This window comes from Hyperolius riggenbachi, chromosome 7 (genome assembly GCF_040937935.1).
Source record: "Hyperolius riggenbachi isolate aHypRig1 chromosome 7, aHypRig1.pri, whole genome shotgun sequence".
NCBI lineage: Eukaryota > Metazoa > Chordata > Amphibia > Anura > Hyperoliidae > Hyperolius > Hyperolius riggenbachi.
In genome coordinates, this window is record NC_090652.1 from 168,862,747 (window position 1) to 168,881,253 (window position 18,507).

General features: G+C 48.1%; 1 protein-coding gene across 4 annotated transcripts in view; it reads right to left on the reverse strand.

Moving 5' to 3' along the window:
* MYO1B (myosin IB) overlaps positions 1 to 18,507 on the reverse strand; it is a 927,952-nt gene that overhangs the window by 242,892 nt on the left and 666,553 nt on the right. For all 4 annotated transcript variants that reach the window (XM_068244859.1, XM_068244861.1, XM_068244860.1 and 1 more), the window contains exons 5-6: positions 3,948 to 4,052; positions 1,809 to 1,855 (exon numbers count right to left, since the gene is read on the reverse strand). In XM_068244859.1, the coding sequence (XP_068100960.1) occupies positions 1,809 to 1,855; positions 3,948 to 4,052 (152 nt within the window). The remainder of the gene's footprint in view (positions 1 to 1,808; positions 1,856 to 3,947; positions 4,053 to 18,507) is intronic.

An 18,507-nucleotide genomic window follows, 5' to 3' on the forward strand; every position in this document is an offset into this window, starting at 1 on the left:
GGGATCTGTCAGCTGGTCGATCTAATGGCACATCGACCAGTGTATGGCCACCTTAATAGCTTTTTTGCATAGAGATAACAACTGGAGTTTCTCAACTCTTCCTGCACTGGAAACAATTAGACTGATGTATCTGATCTTAATGTTTTTTTTCTTAGCTGTACTACACATACAAATCATAATATCATCATTTTTTTTTCGCTTCAGTGTCTCTTTAAGTGTGAACCTACTCTTAAGGCAGCCATACACTGGTCGATGTGCCATCAGATCGACCAGCTGACAGATCCCTATCTGATCGAATCTGATCAGAGAGGGATCGTATGGCTGCCTTTCCTGCAAACAGATTGTGAATCGATTTCAGCCTGAAACCGATCACAATCTGTTGTGGTGGTGCTGCCGCCGCTCCCCCCGCCGGTATACATTACCTGAGGCTGGCTCCCGGGCGTGATGTCCCCGTCATGTGGCACCTCCGGCTCCGGCATCCGCATAGAACTTAAGCTATCACACCAGTGACAGCGGAAGTTCAAATAGAGCGCCCTCTAGTTGTACTTCCGCTGTCACTGGCATGACAGCGGAAGTTATACGAGGATGCCAGAGGTGCCATGACGGGAGCAGTGACGGACGGGATGCCCGGGAGCCAGCCTCAGGTAATGTATACCTGATCGGATCGGCCGCCGCTAGCGACGCGCTCCCTACCCGCGGGCGATCGAGGGTAATTTCCCGCACGGCGCGATCGACGGACCGATCCGATTTCGGGAGGAAATCGGATCGGCGGGTGCGTGTTGCGCGAACGATTGGCAGCAGATTCGATCCCAGTGATCGAATCTGCTGCCGAAACTGCCGCAAATCGGGCCAGTGTATGGCCACCTTTAGAGCCAAATTAACAGCTTGAAATATGTTAGACTTTGTAGAAGGAAAGGGGCTGGCACTACATAGACATCACTTTTCTTACGAGAGAAGTCGGGGTGGCAGTACAACTCTCTCCTTATAATATTGCCACTTCAGCGTGCTCTGGTATAAGAAACTTGAAAAGCTCCAGCTCCCAGCACGCACCACACCCAATATCAGCTCTCACTTACAATGGTATGTGCAATTGTCATTCACTTATTCATATGATGAAACTTTGCCTGATGAGCAGATGTTTTAAGCTCAGATATCAATAAAGTTACGTTTCAGCAGTGCCGATTCACATTCACTTTTCATCCTCTATATATGTTGAAATATGTTAGTATGTGTTAGTATTGTTTTCACTTCAACTTTTTGAATGTAAATTTGTATTAAGAATAAAAGTAATTAAATATCCAAGCAAATGTAAACATGAACAGTAGAAGTGCATATTTAACATACCGGTAAGTAGTATTTACACTTAATACAGGGCCACCACAAGTGGGCCTTTGCCTGCAACTTTTAATTGTAGCATTTAAAAAGGGACTACTTGAGGGTGCTGTAATGCTGGCTCTGGATACAGTTTAGATCTGCTAAACACCTTTGCACTGGAATCCCTTAAGCTAAGTACACACGAACCAACCTGCAGCCTGATTATCATCTGACTTTAGTCTGTTGGACGATAATCAGGCATGTGTACGCATGCAAACGTTTTGACGAGCAACTGACAGGCGGTTTGCCCGATCCAACTGTCGAATCTATGTTGGTCTGATATCGTGCAGTTAGTGTGTGTGTACAAGTCAATAAACTGCGGCTATTTCCTAGCCAGGAATCTGTACTCTGTGCATCAGAAGATTAGACATTGGCTCCAAGGGCCATATTAAAATGAACCACTCAACAATTATTTTCCATAAACGAGTACTTACAAATCTGGATGAATTGTCATTCCTCATAGTTTTTGCATTTCCAAAGGCTAGTAAAAGAACACAGAGGGAAAAAAAATGATTCCGGTTTTCTAAGAAAGATTAATATTAATCAATCAATATTAAACAATAGCTATGTACACACAGTAGATTAAACTCAGGCAGGGTGACCGATAAAGATGGGCTCAGGTAAGATTCTAGCAAGAACCTAGAAAGAGTCTAGCATGTGTACAGGATCACCACAACACTGCCTAAAGAGATAGCATGGTGGATCCTACACCCAAGCAACCACCAAGCACATTGTTCTCCCACTCACCCCACCAGTGGGAAGCCACTCCTTCATGCCCCATACGTCGTCCCTGCGTCTCCCTCCATAGTAACAGAATGAGTCACTAACCTATAAGCTAAAAAAGCGTCTGTACACTATTTAGCCCAGAACTGTCACCAGAGGGATCAAGTCCCAATACCTGCAGGGGACAGTAATCAAGGTGTGTATAAAACTATAAAAAAGGATCTATCGGATCAACCTACCAGAGGCCAGCTAGGTACTTTCAGTATTTTATTGCAAAAAGTATTGTTGCACAATTCACTAAAGTTTGTACATTGTTAATCAATGTAAATTTAGAGCTGGTAAACACTGCATTTGGTGCACTGGATCGGCAACAGATAAACTGAACATATCCATGCCTTAGTGGTGTGGCAAGAAGGGAAGGGTTTCAGCACTCCACAGTGACTTAGGCAGAAGACTGGACCTAGCCGCATGTAGACCTGACTGATCCAGCAACTGTAAGTGCAATTTATTTTACACAATAAACATATGAACAGCAGTGCCGGTCTCCTCTCCTTAAATATTCATGCCTTAGCACTTAGGTTCTCAATGTGTAGTAAGCGTACCTCAAAGGGAACTTCTGATGGTTCTGGGGGTACTCTGGCTTGATATACTTAACTAAGAATAACAAATTTTGAGTTTTAGAAAGTGATAAATCTTATTTTAAAAACACCCAATTAGCATTTTAGCTAATTAAAAGCAATAGTAAATGCTTGGAAATGGTTTAGAACCAATTATCATGCACAACGATTAAATATATATATTTGTTTAAAGCGGTATGAAACCCAGCATTTCTTCTTTGCTGTAAAAAAATATTTACAGCATATTATATACAACCGGCATTTTTTTTCTTTACTAGAACAGCATTCAAAGGGTTACACACTGGACCTACAATTTCAGTGCAGAGAAATATAGACCATCCAAAGTGTAGATAATGTTATCTTGTGTTTACTTAATTGTATCAAGTGAGGAATGTGACATTTTCTGACTGTGCAGAAGCTGCTGGACACAGACAGGAACTCAAAGCATTTTTGCCTTCAATACATAATGAATAAAACCAAGTCAGCACTCAAAGCAAAAAACTGTACTTTTGAAAACTCGTAATTTCTAAATGAATAATAATACGTATGCACAAATGCAAATATGATAACCGTATGGCATATAAAAAGTAGGAAGATATGTTTTTATTGAATATTAAGTCAGGGATTTATACCGCTTTAAAGGGAAGATCCAAGCAAAAAAAAAAAAATGAGATTCACTTACCTGGGGCTTCTACCAGCCCCATGCAGCCATCCTGTGCCCTCGTAGTCACTCACTGCTGCTCCAGTCCCCCGCTGGCAGCTTTCTGACCTCGGAGGTCAGGGCCAAATTGCGTACATTTTTACACATTCCCGCTAGTGCAGGAACATTAACACATACATTTTTACGCGTTAGTGGTGAAACACGTAAATTTTTGTTCCTGCACTAGCTGGAATGCGTAAAAATGTATGCAATGTGGCCCTGACCTCCGAGGTCAGAAAGCTGCCAGCGGGGGACTGGAGCAGCAGTGAGTGACTACGAGGGCACAGGATGGCTACATGGGGCTGGTAGAAGCCCCAGGTAAGTGAATCTCATTTTTTTTTTTTGCTTGAACCTTCCCTTTAAAGGGTACTTGTGATAATGTTTACTATGCTAGGAGATACTTGGTGAGTTCAGGGTTTTAAAAGGGGTACATACCAATAAAACATTGAGAAACACTGCTTAGCACACACATGTCCATCACGGCTATGTCAAGGCAGAACTGAAAATTTGGCTAATGTTTAATCTGGATTTACCTTCCAGCACGGGATTGGACTGCAAAAGCTGCTCCTTCACTTGATTAACTTCAGCTCCTTTTCCACAGACAGCTGCAACATAGGACATGACCAGCTTGCTTGCTTCTGTAAGACACAATAGGTAACAAACGATATGAATATACAAATATATATTTATGTGTAAAATTATCTTCTCATAATATTCCCCAATTATCCATAAGCAATGCAGTTAATAATGTTGGGGGAAAAATGTAAAACCTAGTACTTCCAATAAGTTAGGCTACTGTATGTGTACATGCATAACCTGGACTTCTTCAGACATCCCACAAACATGTCACCTATAAGAAATCTATAGGCATCGCAATTTCCAGCCAGCTGTTCAGTGTCTCTGCAGACAGAACCGCGTTAATAATATCCTGTGCTTGGATGTCTGCTTATTGTAACCTGCGCTCACATGACTAACTACTGATTATTACATAATCCAAACATTTGTATAGCGTTTTTCTCCTGTCGGACTCAAAGCGCTCAAGAGCTGCAGCCACTAAAGGCGCGCTGAAGAGGCCACCCTGCAGTGTTAGGGAGTCTTGCCTTGAACTCCTTACTGAATAGGTACTTACCCTAGCCAGGATTTTAACCCTGGTCTCCCATGTCAAAGGTGGTGCCCTTAACCACTACACTATCCAGCCACCACATACAAACACATTTCACATTTGAACATCAATATAACCTAAAATGTTGTTTGTTTTCCACCAAAGTCCTAAAAAAAATCCCCCAAAAAGTCAATAAGATGCAAATAATTCTGGCTTGCATGCAAGTTTTATGCAAAAATGTATGAAGCTTGGAATTTTGTCAACTGAATGAACTTCGTGGTGAATCTGAAAGGCCCAGTTACAGGCTGCATACAACTTGCATTAGTTTACATTTATATGTGAGCCGAAGTTGTTTGCATCCCATTGACTATCTTTAACTAAAAAAGGAACCCAATTAAACAAACTGATTCAGTATGCTACGATTATTTATTCATTAAAAATGATCAGAGGATACATATCTTCTGGAGCTCAAATAAGGGTATGTATGCCTTATTGCTGTTTGTTTATACTTTTCACAGGGCTGTGCTGAATGGAGAAGCACTGTGTTTAAAGGGAATGTCCAAGCAAAATAAAAAAATGTGTTTCACTTACCTGGGGCTTCTACCAGCCCCATGCAGCCATCCTGTGCCCTCGTAGTCCCTCACTGCTGCTCCAGTCCCCCGCTGGCAGCTTTCTGACCTCGGAGGTCGGCGGGACGCATTGCATACATTTTTACGCATTCCCGCTAGTGCAGGAACATTAACGCATACATTTTTACGCATTGCTGGTTTAATGCGTACATTTTTACGCATTAAACCAGTAATGCGTAAAAATGTATGTGTTAATGTTCCTGCACTAGCGGGAATGCGTGAAAATGTACGCAATGCGTCCCGCCGACCTCTGAGGTCAGAAAGCTGCCAGCGGGGGACTGGAGCAGCAGTGAGGGACTACGAGGGCACAGGATGGCTGCATGGGGCTGGTAGAAGACCCAGGTAAGTGAAACACATTTTTTTATTTTGCTTGAACCTTCCCTTTAAGGCTAAGTTCACAGTGGGCATTGCACTGTGTTCACTGTAATAGCAGGAACACATTGGAAAGGGAAGGTCGCACCTCACGTTATCCACACGTTGGGTTGCATACCGTCAATGAAAGTATGCTTCACTGTTAAAGTGCGTGTTTTGAGGTAACGCACAGCATACAGTGCATTATTATTATTATTTATTGTATTTATAAAGCGCCAACATATTACGCAGCGCTGGACAATAAATATATACAATGATACAAGGATGACATACATAGGGTTATACACATAGAACAAAGTTATACATACAAATTGTACAAAATACATGATCATGCAATATGGGCTGGTTAGGTAGGCCCAGTAATACAAGTACAGGCTGTCATAGGACAGGAGCACATGATCCTGTAGATTACACTAGGGAGTGGAGGACCCTGCCAGAGGCTTACAATCTAAAGGGATGGGTGGAAACACTAGGGGGGGCTGTTAAATATTCCTTAGAGAGTTACTGTGTGGTAGGAGGTGGGTAGGCCATCATAAAGAGGTGGGTTTTGAGGGCTTGCTTGAATGTGTTGAAAGAGGGAGCAAGTCTGATGGGTGGTGGAAGGGCATTCCAGAGGGTGGGTGCAGCTCTTGAGAAATCCTGCAGGCGGGCATGGGAGTGTGAAATGCGCGGGGTGGTGAGGCGAAGGTCGTTGGAGGAACGGAGGGGGCGACCTGGTGTATACTTGTGAACAAGCTCCGAGATGTAGGTAGGGCATGTTTTGTGCACAGATTTATACGCCAGGCATAGAATCTTGAAACTTATCCTGAGACGGATAGGGAGCCAGTGCAGGGATTCACAAAGGGGAGATGTGGATGCAGAGCGGTGCGAAGAATGGATGAGTCTTGCAGCCGCGTTCATCACTGATTGAAGGGGGGCAGTGCGTTTCAGAGGGAAGGCCAGAAAGGAGTGAGTTACAGTAATCAAGGCGGGAGATGATGAGGGCATGGATGAGCAGTTTGGTCGTGTCCGGGGTTAAGAATGGGCGGATCTTGGAGATATTGCATTGTGCATTGGGTTGGGATGCCACACGCTATTGAATTGCACCGGTCACACTGTAAATATTGCATACATGGTGCATTGCAGTTCGGAAAGCACCGTTATGCCGCACCACAATGCACCACTGTGAGCGTAGCCTAACAGAAATAATGGTAACGGCAATAAAACTAACCAACTTATCCATCACTGTTGCATATTTTTTTACTATTTCACTATTTTTTAAACTATCCATATTATCACAGGCAACCATGTTTCTTTTTGGACAACAGTTGTTCTTCAGTGTTTTTACAACATGTGACCATGCAAGAGACGCCTTTATTTCTTTAGACATTAGATTTTTTTGGGGCTGCTTTCACACTGGTGTGAATGGGACAGTATACTGGTGTATGTGAGGATGCAGGAAAGAAAGGTATCTAATTTTTACTTGTTTATTTTTTCTGGTTGGACTTCATGAATGAACGTCTTTTTTTCAACCAAGCAAACTTTGTAAATATAATGGCATTACTAACACAATGCGATTATGTTGTAATGGTTCGTTCACATAAGCACCTTGGAAGTGTCTTACGCAGTGGCGGCTCCAGCTTCAGATTTTTGGGGGGGCTCAAAGGGGGCACAACGGCTGGCAGGCCGGGCTTGGTGGTGGGGGGGGGGGGTTGTTAATGGGCATGGTCATGATGTCATGTGGGCGGGGCTATCTGTAATGTAGTTGTACCAGCTAACATAGTTACATTAAAAAAAATGAAGTAAACGCACATAATGACAGATCGCCTTTCACCAGTAAGTGCACATAAGAGTCAGCTTTTCACCAGTAAATGCACATAATGACAGACAGCGTTTCCCCAGTAAATGCACATAAGAGACAACTTTTCACCAGTTAATGCACGTAATGACAGACTGCATTTCCGCAGTAAATGCACATAAGAGACAACTTTTCACCAGTAAATGCACATAATGACAGACAGCATTTCCCCAGTAAATGCACATAAGAGACAGACAGCATTTCCCCAGTAAATGCACATAAGAGACAACTTTTCACCAGTTCATGCACATAATGATAGACAGCATTTCCCCAGTAAATGCACATAAGAGACAACTTTTCACCAGTAAATGCACATAATGACAGACAGCCAGTGTCCCCAGCATAGGTAGCCAGGTGTATAGCTGTCCCCAGTATATGTAGCCAGGCGTATAGCTCTCCCCAGTATATGTAGTCAGGCTGGTGGTGGTGGGCTGGGGGCCCCAGGGCACCTCAATCCTGACTGGTGGTGGGATGGAGGCCTCAGGCCTGCGTGGCTGGTGGTCTAGGGGCCCCAGAGCAGCTCAGGGCTGGCTGGTGGTGGTGGGCTGGGGGCCCCAGGGCAGCTCAGGCCTGGCTGGTGGTGGTGGGCTGGGGGCCCCAGGGCAGCTCAGGCCTGGCTAGTGGTGGTGGGCTGGGGGCCCCAGGGCAGCTCAGGCCTGGCCAGTGGTGGTGGGCTGGGGGCCCCAGGGCAGCTCAGGCCTGGCTGGTGGTGGTGGGCTGGGGGCCCTAGGGCAGTTCAGGCCTGGCTAGTGGTGGTGGGCTGGGGGCCCCAGGGCAGCTCAGGCCTGGTTGGTGCGGTGGTAGGCTGGGGGTCCCAGGGCAGCTAAGGCCTGGCTGGTGGCAGGCTGGGGGCCCCAGGGCAGCTAAGGCCTGGCTGGTGCGGTGGTAGGCTGGGGGCCCCAGGGCAGCTAAGGCCTGGCTGGTTGTGGTAGGTAGGCTGCGGGCCCCAGGGCAGATCAGGCCTGGCTGGTGGTGGGAGGCTGGGGGCCCCAGGGCAGCTAAGGCCTGGCTGGTGGTGGTGGGATGGGTGGCCCAGGGCACCTCAGGCCTGGCTGGTGGTGGTGGGATTGGGGTCCCAGGGCAGCTCAGGTCTGGTGGGAAGGCCTCAGGCCTGGCTGGTGGTGGTGGGCCCCAGGGCAGCTCAGGCCTGGCTGGTGGTGGTGGGATGGGGGCCCCAGGGCAGCTCAGGCCTGGTGGGAAGGCCTCAGGCCTGGCTGGTGGTGGTGGGATGGGGGGCCCCAGGGCAGCTCAGGCCTGGCTGGTGGTGGTGGGATGGGGGGCCCCAGGGCAGCTCAGGCCTGGCTGGTGATGGTGGGCCCCAGGGCAGCTCAGGCCTGGCTGGTGGACTGGTAGGTGGGCTGGGGCCCCAGAGTCAGGCCTGGGGGTTGTTGGTGGTGTTCAGCTCAGTCAGGGGGGCAGCTCAGGCCTGGGTGGCTGGGGCTAGTGGTGGACTGGTGGTGTGCCTGCTGCCTGGTGCTAGGCTCAGGAGGCCTGGGGGGGGCCTGGGGCAGAAAAACTATTTGGCAGTTGACTGGCTGGCTGGAGAGGACAGCCACCGCAGTGACCGCCCCCACCTTGTCGGAGTTCCGACTTCCAAGTCCTGCTGGCCTGGCTGTCAGCTCCAGAGTCCAGCCTCCAGTCCCGTGCGCTGTCCGTGGGTCGGTGCCTGGCCTGGGTGTGTGTCACACAGCGTGACTGGCCTGCCGCAGAGAGAGTCTGAGAGAGAGCGGACATGTCGCCAGGGTGGTTGGGAGTCCATGGGACTGATCGCTGGGGTGGGTGGGTGCCAGCCCAAGCCCTCACCCTCCTCCCAGGCAGCCAGGCTCGGCTCCACTGCAGTGCAGACAGATGACGAGCCGAGGTCGGGTTGGACACTTGCGGCAGCCGGCGGGGGGGCTTTGAGGGGGGCTAATGAGTTGCCAGCTGGGGCTAAAGCCTGGGTAAGCCCCAGCGTGGCGCCGCCGCTGGTCTTACGACTGATCAGTTGGCATAACATGATGCATGCAGTGCGGTACCACATACCTTATGTGTTAACAGTTTGTATGTACTTTATTTGTTGGACAGCATGCATATACAATGTGACTTTCCCCTCCGTTGCATTGCAATCCTTTATAACAGGGAACGCAATGCCTCAGTGTGAAAGTAGCCTTAGAGATCAAGTGAAATATTAAACGCTTTGATCTTGATGTGATTCATTCCTGGAGAAGGTAACAATGGTATTAAATTGCTGCCAACTGTACACAGTATGTCGGACAATGGGACTTCTGGAGCCATGATACACTTCATGACACACAGTGGCATAAATATTGAAAATCCAGATTACTGTTTGTCACGGACGATTGCGGGGACGCAGGCGCGTCCTGGAACCGCCCGTGAAGAAAAGAACGATCGCACTCGATTCCTGCATCGATTGCGCTTCAAAACGGTACAATCTGGGTTGAGTGTGTAGGGACAGCTGAAGTCCTTTTCTTAGCAAAGAGAGCACCATCCTAAAAGGCTGGATGGCTCTTTTGATATGCTAATGAGCCTGAGCCTAATCTGCCCCAGAGAGTCCCTGGCTTCAAGCTGTGCTGATGGCCCATCCATCAGGTATAAGGTGACAAGCATCATGGCAGAAGCAATCTAGTTGGGCTAAAAGCCAGACCCACTGGCTCATTCCCAGCAGGGGAGGCGACACCTCGCTGGCTGCTCCAAACTTCAAAGAGCCTTTGCCTGGGAATAACCTGAGTCTCATAGCGAATCCATAACTTCCCAGATCTGTCATATTTCTGGGGTTCCTGAGATGGCAGCTTCGCCAAACGTGGGGGAAGTGTAGCATGAGCCCCGATGCTGGTTCTGAGGAAGTTTCAGAACATTCTGAGGTAAGGACTGCCAGTTAGGCAGTTTCAAAGTGCCCTGATGATACCACAGGGGTCCCACCCCTCATGTCTGGTATCAGGGCGCTGGGTAAATCGAGACAGACCTGAAAATGTTAATAAATCTGCCCTGACCTGTACGGTTCTGTGAGATAGAGCCCATATATGGGTAGATATGATTTCTAGCCCCAGTACAAGGGGAGGGCTCATCTCATCTTTGAAGGGGGTGTATGGCTCCCCGCCCTCACTCCCTCCTACTGAAGCAGGGGCATAAGAATGGCTGAGGACCCAAACTCAGTGTCCTCCACACTGAACCATCTTGCACTCATCAGATGCCAGCTTGAGGATATGCTGGCATCCACCTGGTCTGAACTCTGAACTCTGGACTTTGAAACCAAGAACTTTATGATTCTTCCCACAATAAGGACATCTTTCCAGGAACTAAGTATTTTTCTCCCTTCTTTTATTTTTCATACTGGCTATTACTGTTTTAATAATTGTTGATTTTCATAATTGTCTGTATATATTAATTATTTATATTGCGTGAATAAACGACTTTCCCCAAGTCATTCACTGTTTCGCTACCCTGCTTATCAGCACACACAGAAATGATCCCGGGTCTCTGAAGATACGCTACTGTTTGTTTGTTGTTGGCTAGACAGAATATCGTGTGTTTAACCGTTTTATTCGCAGGATTAGTCAGTCAGTTAGTGGGCCCCACGGTCCCATAGTAACCGCGGTGGTGGCAGTTTACTCTGAACCAGTAGGTGACGTTGTAATTACCCGTGTCTCACAGGCTCCCTTCTGAGTTGTCTGCGGCTAATTCTTAACGGTTCCTGCGCATTGACTGCGACCAGAGTTCGCACGATCTGTGCGCTGGCACCGTTTAGAAGGCTAAGTGCGGTCAGCCACTAGGGCTCATGTGACAGTGGTGGGATCTGTGTTGTGCTGAAAGTATCTACGATAGCGCTAGCGCTATCGAGAAACGAACTAATTCGTTGGTGTAGCTGGAAGGCAATATATTTTTTATATATACAGAGAGACTGTGTAGCCAGTACCCCTCCCCAAAAGTTTTATTTTATTTGGCATGGAAATGTCCGGGAACTACAAGAAAATGGGCCTGGCGGACCTGCAAAATCTTTGCCAAGAGAGAGGCATTGATGTCGGCCGCAAGAAACAACAGGACCTGGTAACGGAATTGTTTCAATGGGATACCCAGCAACTGTGGGAGCCGGGAGTGTCCGCTGAAGTGGATACCAGCCCATCTGACAATCGAGGGGAACCAGAGACTGAGACTCCTGACCGTACAGAGGTTGTGCATCCTGAGGGCCCTGCATCAACAGTTACGCCGGAGAATGTCAGTGTGGACCCCAATCCCAGAGTTTCTGACAGTACTCGCCCGGAACTGGCCAGTACTGGACTGTCCGTTTGTACTGATCCGCTAATGCAGCAGGCATTACAAAAGCTGATGGACACTGACCTGGACAAGTACCTGCAGTACATGCGTGAGGAGCGCCAATCTGCAGAAGCGCGGACAGAGCGCCAAATGCGGGAGGAACGGGAGCGGCAAGCGGCTGCTACGGAACGGGAGCTCCAACGACAGCATGAGCTAAACATGGCAAAAGTTCAACAGGCCAGCCGGAGTTTACCGCCCAGCCTCCCTGCTGAAGGAGCTGCAGCACCCGTAAGTGCAAAATTTAAATTTGCTAATATTGAAAAAGACACTGACATTGACTTGTTTTTGCGGTCTTTTGAAAAGGCATGCCGTCAGTATCGTCTGTCCCAAGACCAGTGGGCCAGACATCTGACACCTTTGCTGCGCTACAAAGCGCTTGATGCCTTCGCAGAATTGCCTGCGGAGAAGGACAATGATTATGCTGCTATAAAAGACGCTATCATTACTAAGTACCAGCTGACGCCAGAAGCCTATCGGAAAAAGTTCAGGGCCTGGCAGAAAAAGTCTTCTGATTCGTACCGAGATGTGGTCAGCAGCTTGCTCACCACACTCCGCCAGTGGACGCTAGGCCTCACCAAAGGGTCTTATGGCGTCCTGGAGGACTTGATAGTCCTCGAACAATTTCTGAACATTTGCCCTGCTGATGTACGACAGTTTGTGTTAGAACGCAGGCCGGCTTCAGCCACTGTCGCTGCAGACCTTGCTGAGACTTTTGCAACTACCCGGGTGGCTGATACCCGCAGAACTGTCCCATCCAGCTGGAGAGGAGGTCAGCCCAATACCTCGGCAGACCCTCCTGCCCCTGTGAGCCGTCCGCCACAGAGGCCACCCAGCGCAGCTGCTGCACCCAGGCCCGCAGCGCCTGGAGAGGTCACCTGTCACTACTGCCGCCAGCCCGGACACATGAAATTCGACTGTCCGGAGCGGAGACAGACACCACCAGCACCTGGATCATCTGCATCACCTGTACCTCACCCACAGCAGAGGCAACTCGCCAGCGAACCACAGCCTGGATCATCAGATTTTGTCCTGTTTGCACGCGGACAGGAAATCCGCGACCGAACCGACCAGCAGCAACTTGTTAGAGTGAACGGCAAAGTTGTCACCGGATTTCGAGACACCGGAGCTGACATCACGTTAGTTCACTCACATCTTGTGCCAAAGGAGAGCATCAGCTCCAGCCGATCCCTTGCCCTTACTGGAGTAGAGGGCACCCTTTTCCACATAGCCCACGCAAGAGTGAAGCTGGATTGGGGAGTGGGAGGGGTCCACGAAAGGGTTGTTGGGGTTATGAAGGATCTCCCGGTCCCTGTGTTGCTGGGGACTGATTTGGGCAAGCTTGTGTCCTACTATGAACCTGCCACGACCGCCTTGTCGCTCACGGAAGGAGACGGACTCTCCACCCACCACCAGGTACTTTATACACTTGGGGGAGCACCAGGGGGAGGTGGGTTGAATGTGCCCAGTTCAAGGGTACCAGGTTCAATAGTGCCTGCTTCAAAGGCACCTGAGTTTGATGTACAGACTGTCTGTTGTGATGATGCTGTAACTGTACCTGAGTTTCTTGTACAACCTGTCTGTAATGAAAAAATGTCTATACCTGTCAATGTCATTACTGCATGCAATGATGATTTGAGTAATGCCCGTCTGTGCCATTCTGACAGTGTACCTGTGCTAGCAGTACCGCGCAGCTGCACTGCTCAGAACCCGAGCTCAGAACAGGTGGAGGGGGTTCCGGCCTCCTCCCCCTCCTCTGACCGCAGGGATGAGACCTTTCAGCCGCTGGCCTCGTGTGACATGAGCCAGTTGGCTGAAACTGACAGCGCCATATTCTCAGCCGCACTACAAAGTGACCCAAGCCTGGAGGTGCTCAGGCAGCAAGCCGCTGAGCCCCTCGCAGACGGGGCCGCTTTCAAGGTGTACTGGGAAGGTGGGAGACTGTACAGTGAGTCTGTACAGCCCCCTACAGGTAGATCCCACGCGGATACCAAGTGGCTTGTGGTCCCGAGTGCGTTCAGGGGACATGTGCTGAAATCCGCACATGGTAATCCTCTGACAGGGCACTCGGGTGTCCGCAAGACACTCGCCGGTATTCGGAAACAGTTTTATTGGCCCCGGATGAACAGGGATGTAGCCAACTACTGCAGGGCATGTGCCGTCTGTCAGGAGCTGGGAAGGTCCAGGGATTCCCGCGGGGTTCCCTTAGGTCCACAGCCACTCAGCAGGGGAACCCTGCGTGGGCTGGCTGTTGACCTAACCAACCCACTGCCCGTTGTCAGCAGTCCCGGCAGACACCACGTCCGACTGCAGTGGCACAAACGCCCTGTCCAGAACGGTCCATGTTGGGTCAACCCTGAGGGTAGCAGACCGCGACCGGTCCAGGGGAACCGAGCCACAGGCTCCAATAGGTTTTCCCGCCGTACCGGCAACTCGAGGCCCGTCAGCCAGGTTAGCGGCGCCGCCACACATCTTGCGGATGAGTGGCTAAGCCACGGACAAGGGGGAGGGCTGTCACGGACGATTGCGGGGACGCAGGCGCGTCCTGGAACCGCCCGTGAAAAAAAGAACGATCGCACTCGATTCCTGCATCGATTGCGCTTCAAAACGGTACAATCTGGGTTGAGTGTGTAGGGACAGCTGAAGTCCTTTTCTTAGCAAAGAGAGCACCATCCTAAAAGGCTGGATGGCTCTTTTGATATGCTAATGAGCCTGAGCCTAATCTGCCCCAGAGAGTCCCTGGCTTCAAGCTGTGCTGATGGCCCATCCATCAGGTATAAGGTGACAAGCATCATGGCAGAAGCAATCTAGTTGGGCTAAAAGCCAGACCCACTGGCTCATTCCCAGCAGGGGAGGCGACACCTCGCTGGCTGCTCCAAACTTCAAAGAGCCTTTGCCTGGGAATAACCTGGGTCTCATAGCAAATCCATAACTTCCCAGATCTGTCATATTTCTGGGGTTCCTGAGATGGCAGCTTCGCCAAACGTGGGGGAAGTGTAGCATGAGCCCCGATGCTGGTTCTGAGGAAGTTTCAGAACATTCTGAGGTAAGGACTGCCAGTTAGGCAGTTTCAAAGTGCCCTGATGATACCACAGGGGTCCCACCCCTCATGTCTGGTATCAGGGCGCTGGGTAAATCGAGACAGACCTGAAAATGTTAATAAATCTGCCCTGACCTGTACAGTTCTGTGAGATAGAGCCCATATATGGGTAGATATGATTTCTAGCCCCAGTACAAGGGGAGGGCTCATCTCATCTTTGAAGGGGGTGTATGGCTCCCCGCCCTCACTCCCTCCTACTGAAGCAGGGGCATAAGAATGGCTGAGGACCCAAACTCAGTGTCCTCCACACTGAACCATCTTGCACTCATCAGATGCCAGCTTGAGGATATGCTGGCATCCACCTGGTCTGAACTCTGAACTCTGAACTCTGGACTTTGAAACCAAGAACTTTATGATTCTTCCCACAATAAGGACATCTTTCCAGGAACTAAGTATTTTTCTCCCTTCTTTTATTTTTCATACTGGCTATTACTGTTTTAATAATTGTTGATTTTCATAATTGTCTGTATATATTAATTATTTATATTGCGTGAATAAACGACTTTCCCCAAGTCATTCACTGTTTCGCTACCCTGCTTATCAGCACACACAGAAATGATCCCGGGTCTCTGAAGATACGCTACTGTTTGTTTGTTGTTGGCTAGACAGAATATCGTGTGTTTAACCGTTTTATTCGCAGGATTAGTCAGTCAGTTAGTGGGCCCCACGGTCCCATAGTAACCGCGGTGGTGGCAGTTTACTCTGAACCAGTAGGTGACGTTGTAATTACCCGTGTCTCACAGGCTCCCTTCTGAGTTGTCTGCGGCTAATTCTTAACGGTTCCTGCGCATTGACTGCGACCAGAGTTCGCACGATCTGTGCGCTGGCACCGTTTAGAAGGCTAAGTGCGGTCAGCCACTAGGGCTCATGTGACACTGTTCTTTATGGCAGGACCTCCTACACCTTATTATTATCCCATTTACTGAAAAATCAGACACTTAAAATGTACCAGTTAGAAAAAGATTGAGGTTGCATTCACCGCGGGACATTGTGGAGCTGCATTATAAAGTTTTATAACGCAGCTTACCGCACTGCAATATGCGACGTTCACAGTGCATGTTAGCGGCGCATTGCAACGAGTAGAGTTATGGTAAAGCACTGCGTTACCTCTAAACGCACATGTTACCAGGTACAGGAAACATTATTTTCATTGTCTGTATGCTTTACTGTATGCGACGGTAACACAGCATTAATGTGCTTTAACACCTTTTTTTGCATTGCGTTGTAATGCTGCGTTGTGACCTTAACGTCACATTACCATGCAACGTCCCACTGTGAATACAGTCTGATACTTACCAGAGGCTTCTCCCATCTTCCTTCACTCCACCGATCTAGTGGTGGATCCTCTGAATATATTTCAACAGCTTATTGAATATGTTCCCATCCAGGTACGAGTGCGGCCACACTGTGCAGGCACACGGACGGCTCCTGCCTGCGCAGTAACACGGAGATGCTTATGCATGGGCTTTTTCCTCCATGTACAAGTGGCTTTGTGCTGATGTGCAGGCTGTCATTGGGCCTGAGCAGTGCAGCCGTGGTCATACACAAATGAGAGTACTGCTGTTAGGAAGCGGAGGGTCCCGGTGAACGTTTTGGACTTTATAATGGGTTTTCATTATTTGGAAAACTGATCTAATCTGATACTTTCTCAATTTATTTATGAACAGATGATTGTATAATATTTGTATCATTAACAAAACCACTTGTGGAATCCTGTTTGGGTGCTACCCACAATTCCAAGGCCCATGTGCAATTAACTTTTCTCCTGAGTTTTCTCCTAGGAGATAATTTTTTTTATCTTCTATGTAGAATAACTTTTCAGCACTTTGCAATTGAAAATGTACAAAGAGCAGGTGGAAAACAACTATGAAAACTATTTTAGGCATGTTCTTGCTTACTGGTGATTTAAAAGGCAGTTTGAAAATATCACTTAGGAGAAAACTCAAAAGAAAAATGTAATTGCACATGGGACCAAGACCCATATGTAATTCTCTCTTAATTCTAGAAGAGTTTTCTCCTAGGTGATTTTTTTTCACAACTTATCATAAAATGTCTTGTAAGCCATCAGCAAGCAATAAGTACTCAAAATAAATGTAATACTACTTTTTCACCAACTTTTTGGTACTTTTTTAATTGTGAAATTATGAAAAGTTAGTTTAACCTGTTGCCGATCGCGTAACGCCGATGGGCGCGGTCGCGGCAGGAGCCCGCCGATTGGGGCTCTGTTTTGCAGGAGATCGCGCGCGCATCTCCTGCTTAGGGGGCGGAGCTCCGCCCCGCCTTCAGTCTCGAGAGGCTGTTAAACGGCGTAACCGCCGTCTAATTACCCGTACAGCGCTACGATCTGCAGCAGCGCTGTACTGGGGACAGCCGTGTGACATGGCTGTCCCCTCCTTAGCCACAGAGGTGATCAGCTGTCATAGGCTGAAGCCTATGACAGCTGATCACAGGGATTGGCCGGCGGGGGGAGGGGAGTATACAACGGGGGGAAAAAAACACAATTTTTATTTTTAAAAAACCCAAATAAACAAACCCAAATAAATAAACAAACACTGGGGGGGGGGGGGGGGAGGGGAGGGGGGCGATCAGACCCCACCAACAGAGAGCTCTGTTGGTGGGGAGAAAAGGGGGGAGGAATCACTTGAGTGCTGTGTCGTGTGGTCCTGCAGCTTGGCCTTAAAGCTGCAGTGGCCAATTTATTGAAAATGTGCCTGGTCTTTAGGGGGGTTTCACACAGCAGTCCTCAAGAGGTTAAAGAGAAGATGGAAATTATCCACTAGGAAATAACTGCGGTGAAAAAGTAAATTACACATGGGACCAAGTGTGCTTACTTTACTGTATATTATGGCACCTGGGGACATTTATTGTAATTCCATTCATTGGCGTCAATTCACCAGAGGTTACCAACCTATTTATCTCTTGGGAGGTAATTTACCTCCTGTGATATCTCCAAATAGCAATTCTCCAGAAGTATAGGGGAAAATATCGACAGAGAGAAATGCAAGAGATAAATGTGAGATAAATGCTTCACTTTCAAGCTTACAGAGAGGAAAAGTATCCCATGTAAATCATTAATACCGATTACCTAACTCTCTGCTTTCTCACACTTTCCTCATGCATATCTCTCCATTATCCCCTGCTATCGAACACTTTTCTCTCTGTCCTCTCACACTGGTGAATTGACTCCAGAGTGTTAAAATACCTCATGAGATAAACTACCTACCTTTTTTCTCTTAGTAAATCCTCTCTGGTGAATTGACGCCATTGTGTGTATGTTTTCCAATTACTGTTAAGGCACATACTGTAAATGGCGTCAATTCACCAGAGGTTACCAACCTATTTATCTCTTGGGAGGTAATTTACCTCCTGTGATATCTCCAAATAGCAATTCTCCAGAAGTATAGGGGAAAATATTGACAGAGAGAAATGCAAGAGATAAATGTGAGATAATTATGAGATAAATAAGTGATAGTTAGTAGTTAGTTTTTCTCCAAATCACAATTCACCAGGGAAGAAAGGGGGTGTGGCCATTCGTTATTTTTTTAACTCTTTATCCCTTGAATGAACCTGGAGATATCGTGGTTTTCACACAGCAGCTGCTGCTGTGGAAGATGGAGCCTTTTGAGCTTACTCTGTTAGGCCTGGTGCGCACCAAAAACCGCTAGCAGATCTGCAAAATGCTAGCAGATTTTGAAACGCTTTTTCTTATTTTTCTGCAGCGTTTCAGCTAGCATTTTGCGGTTTT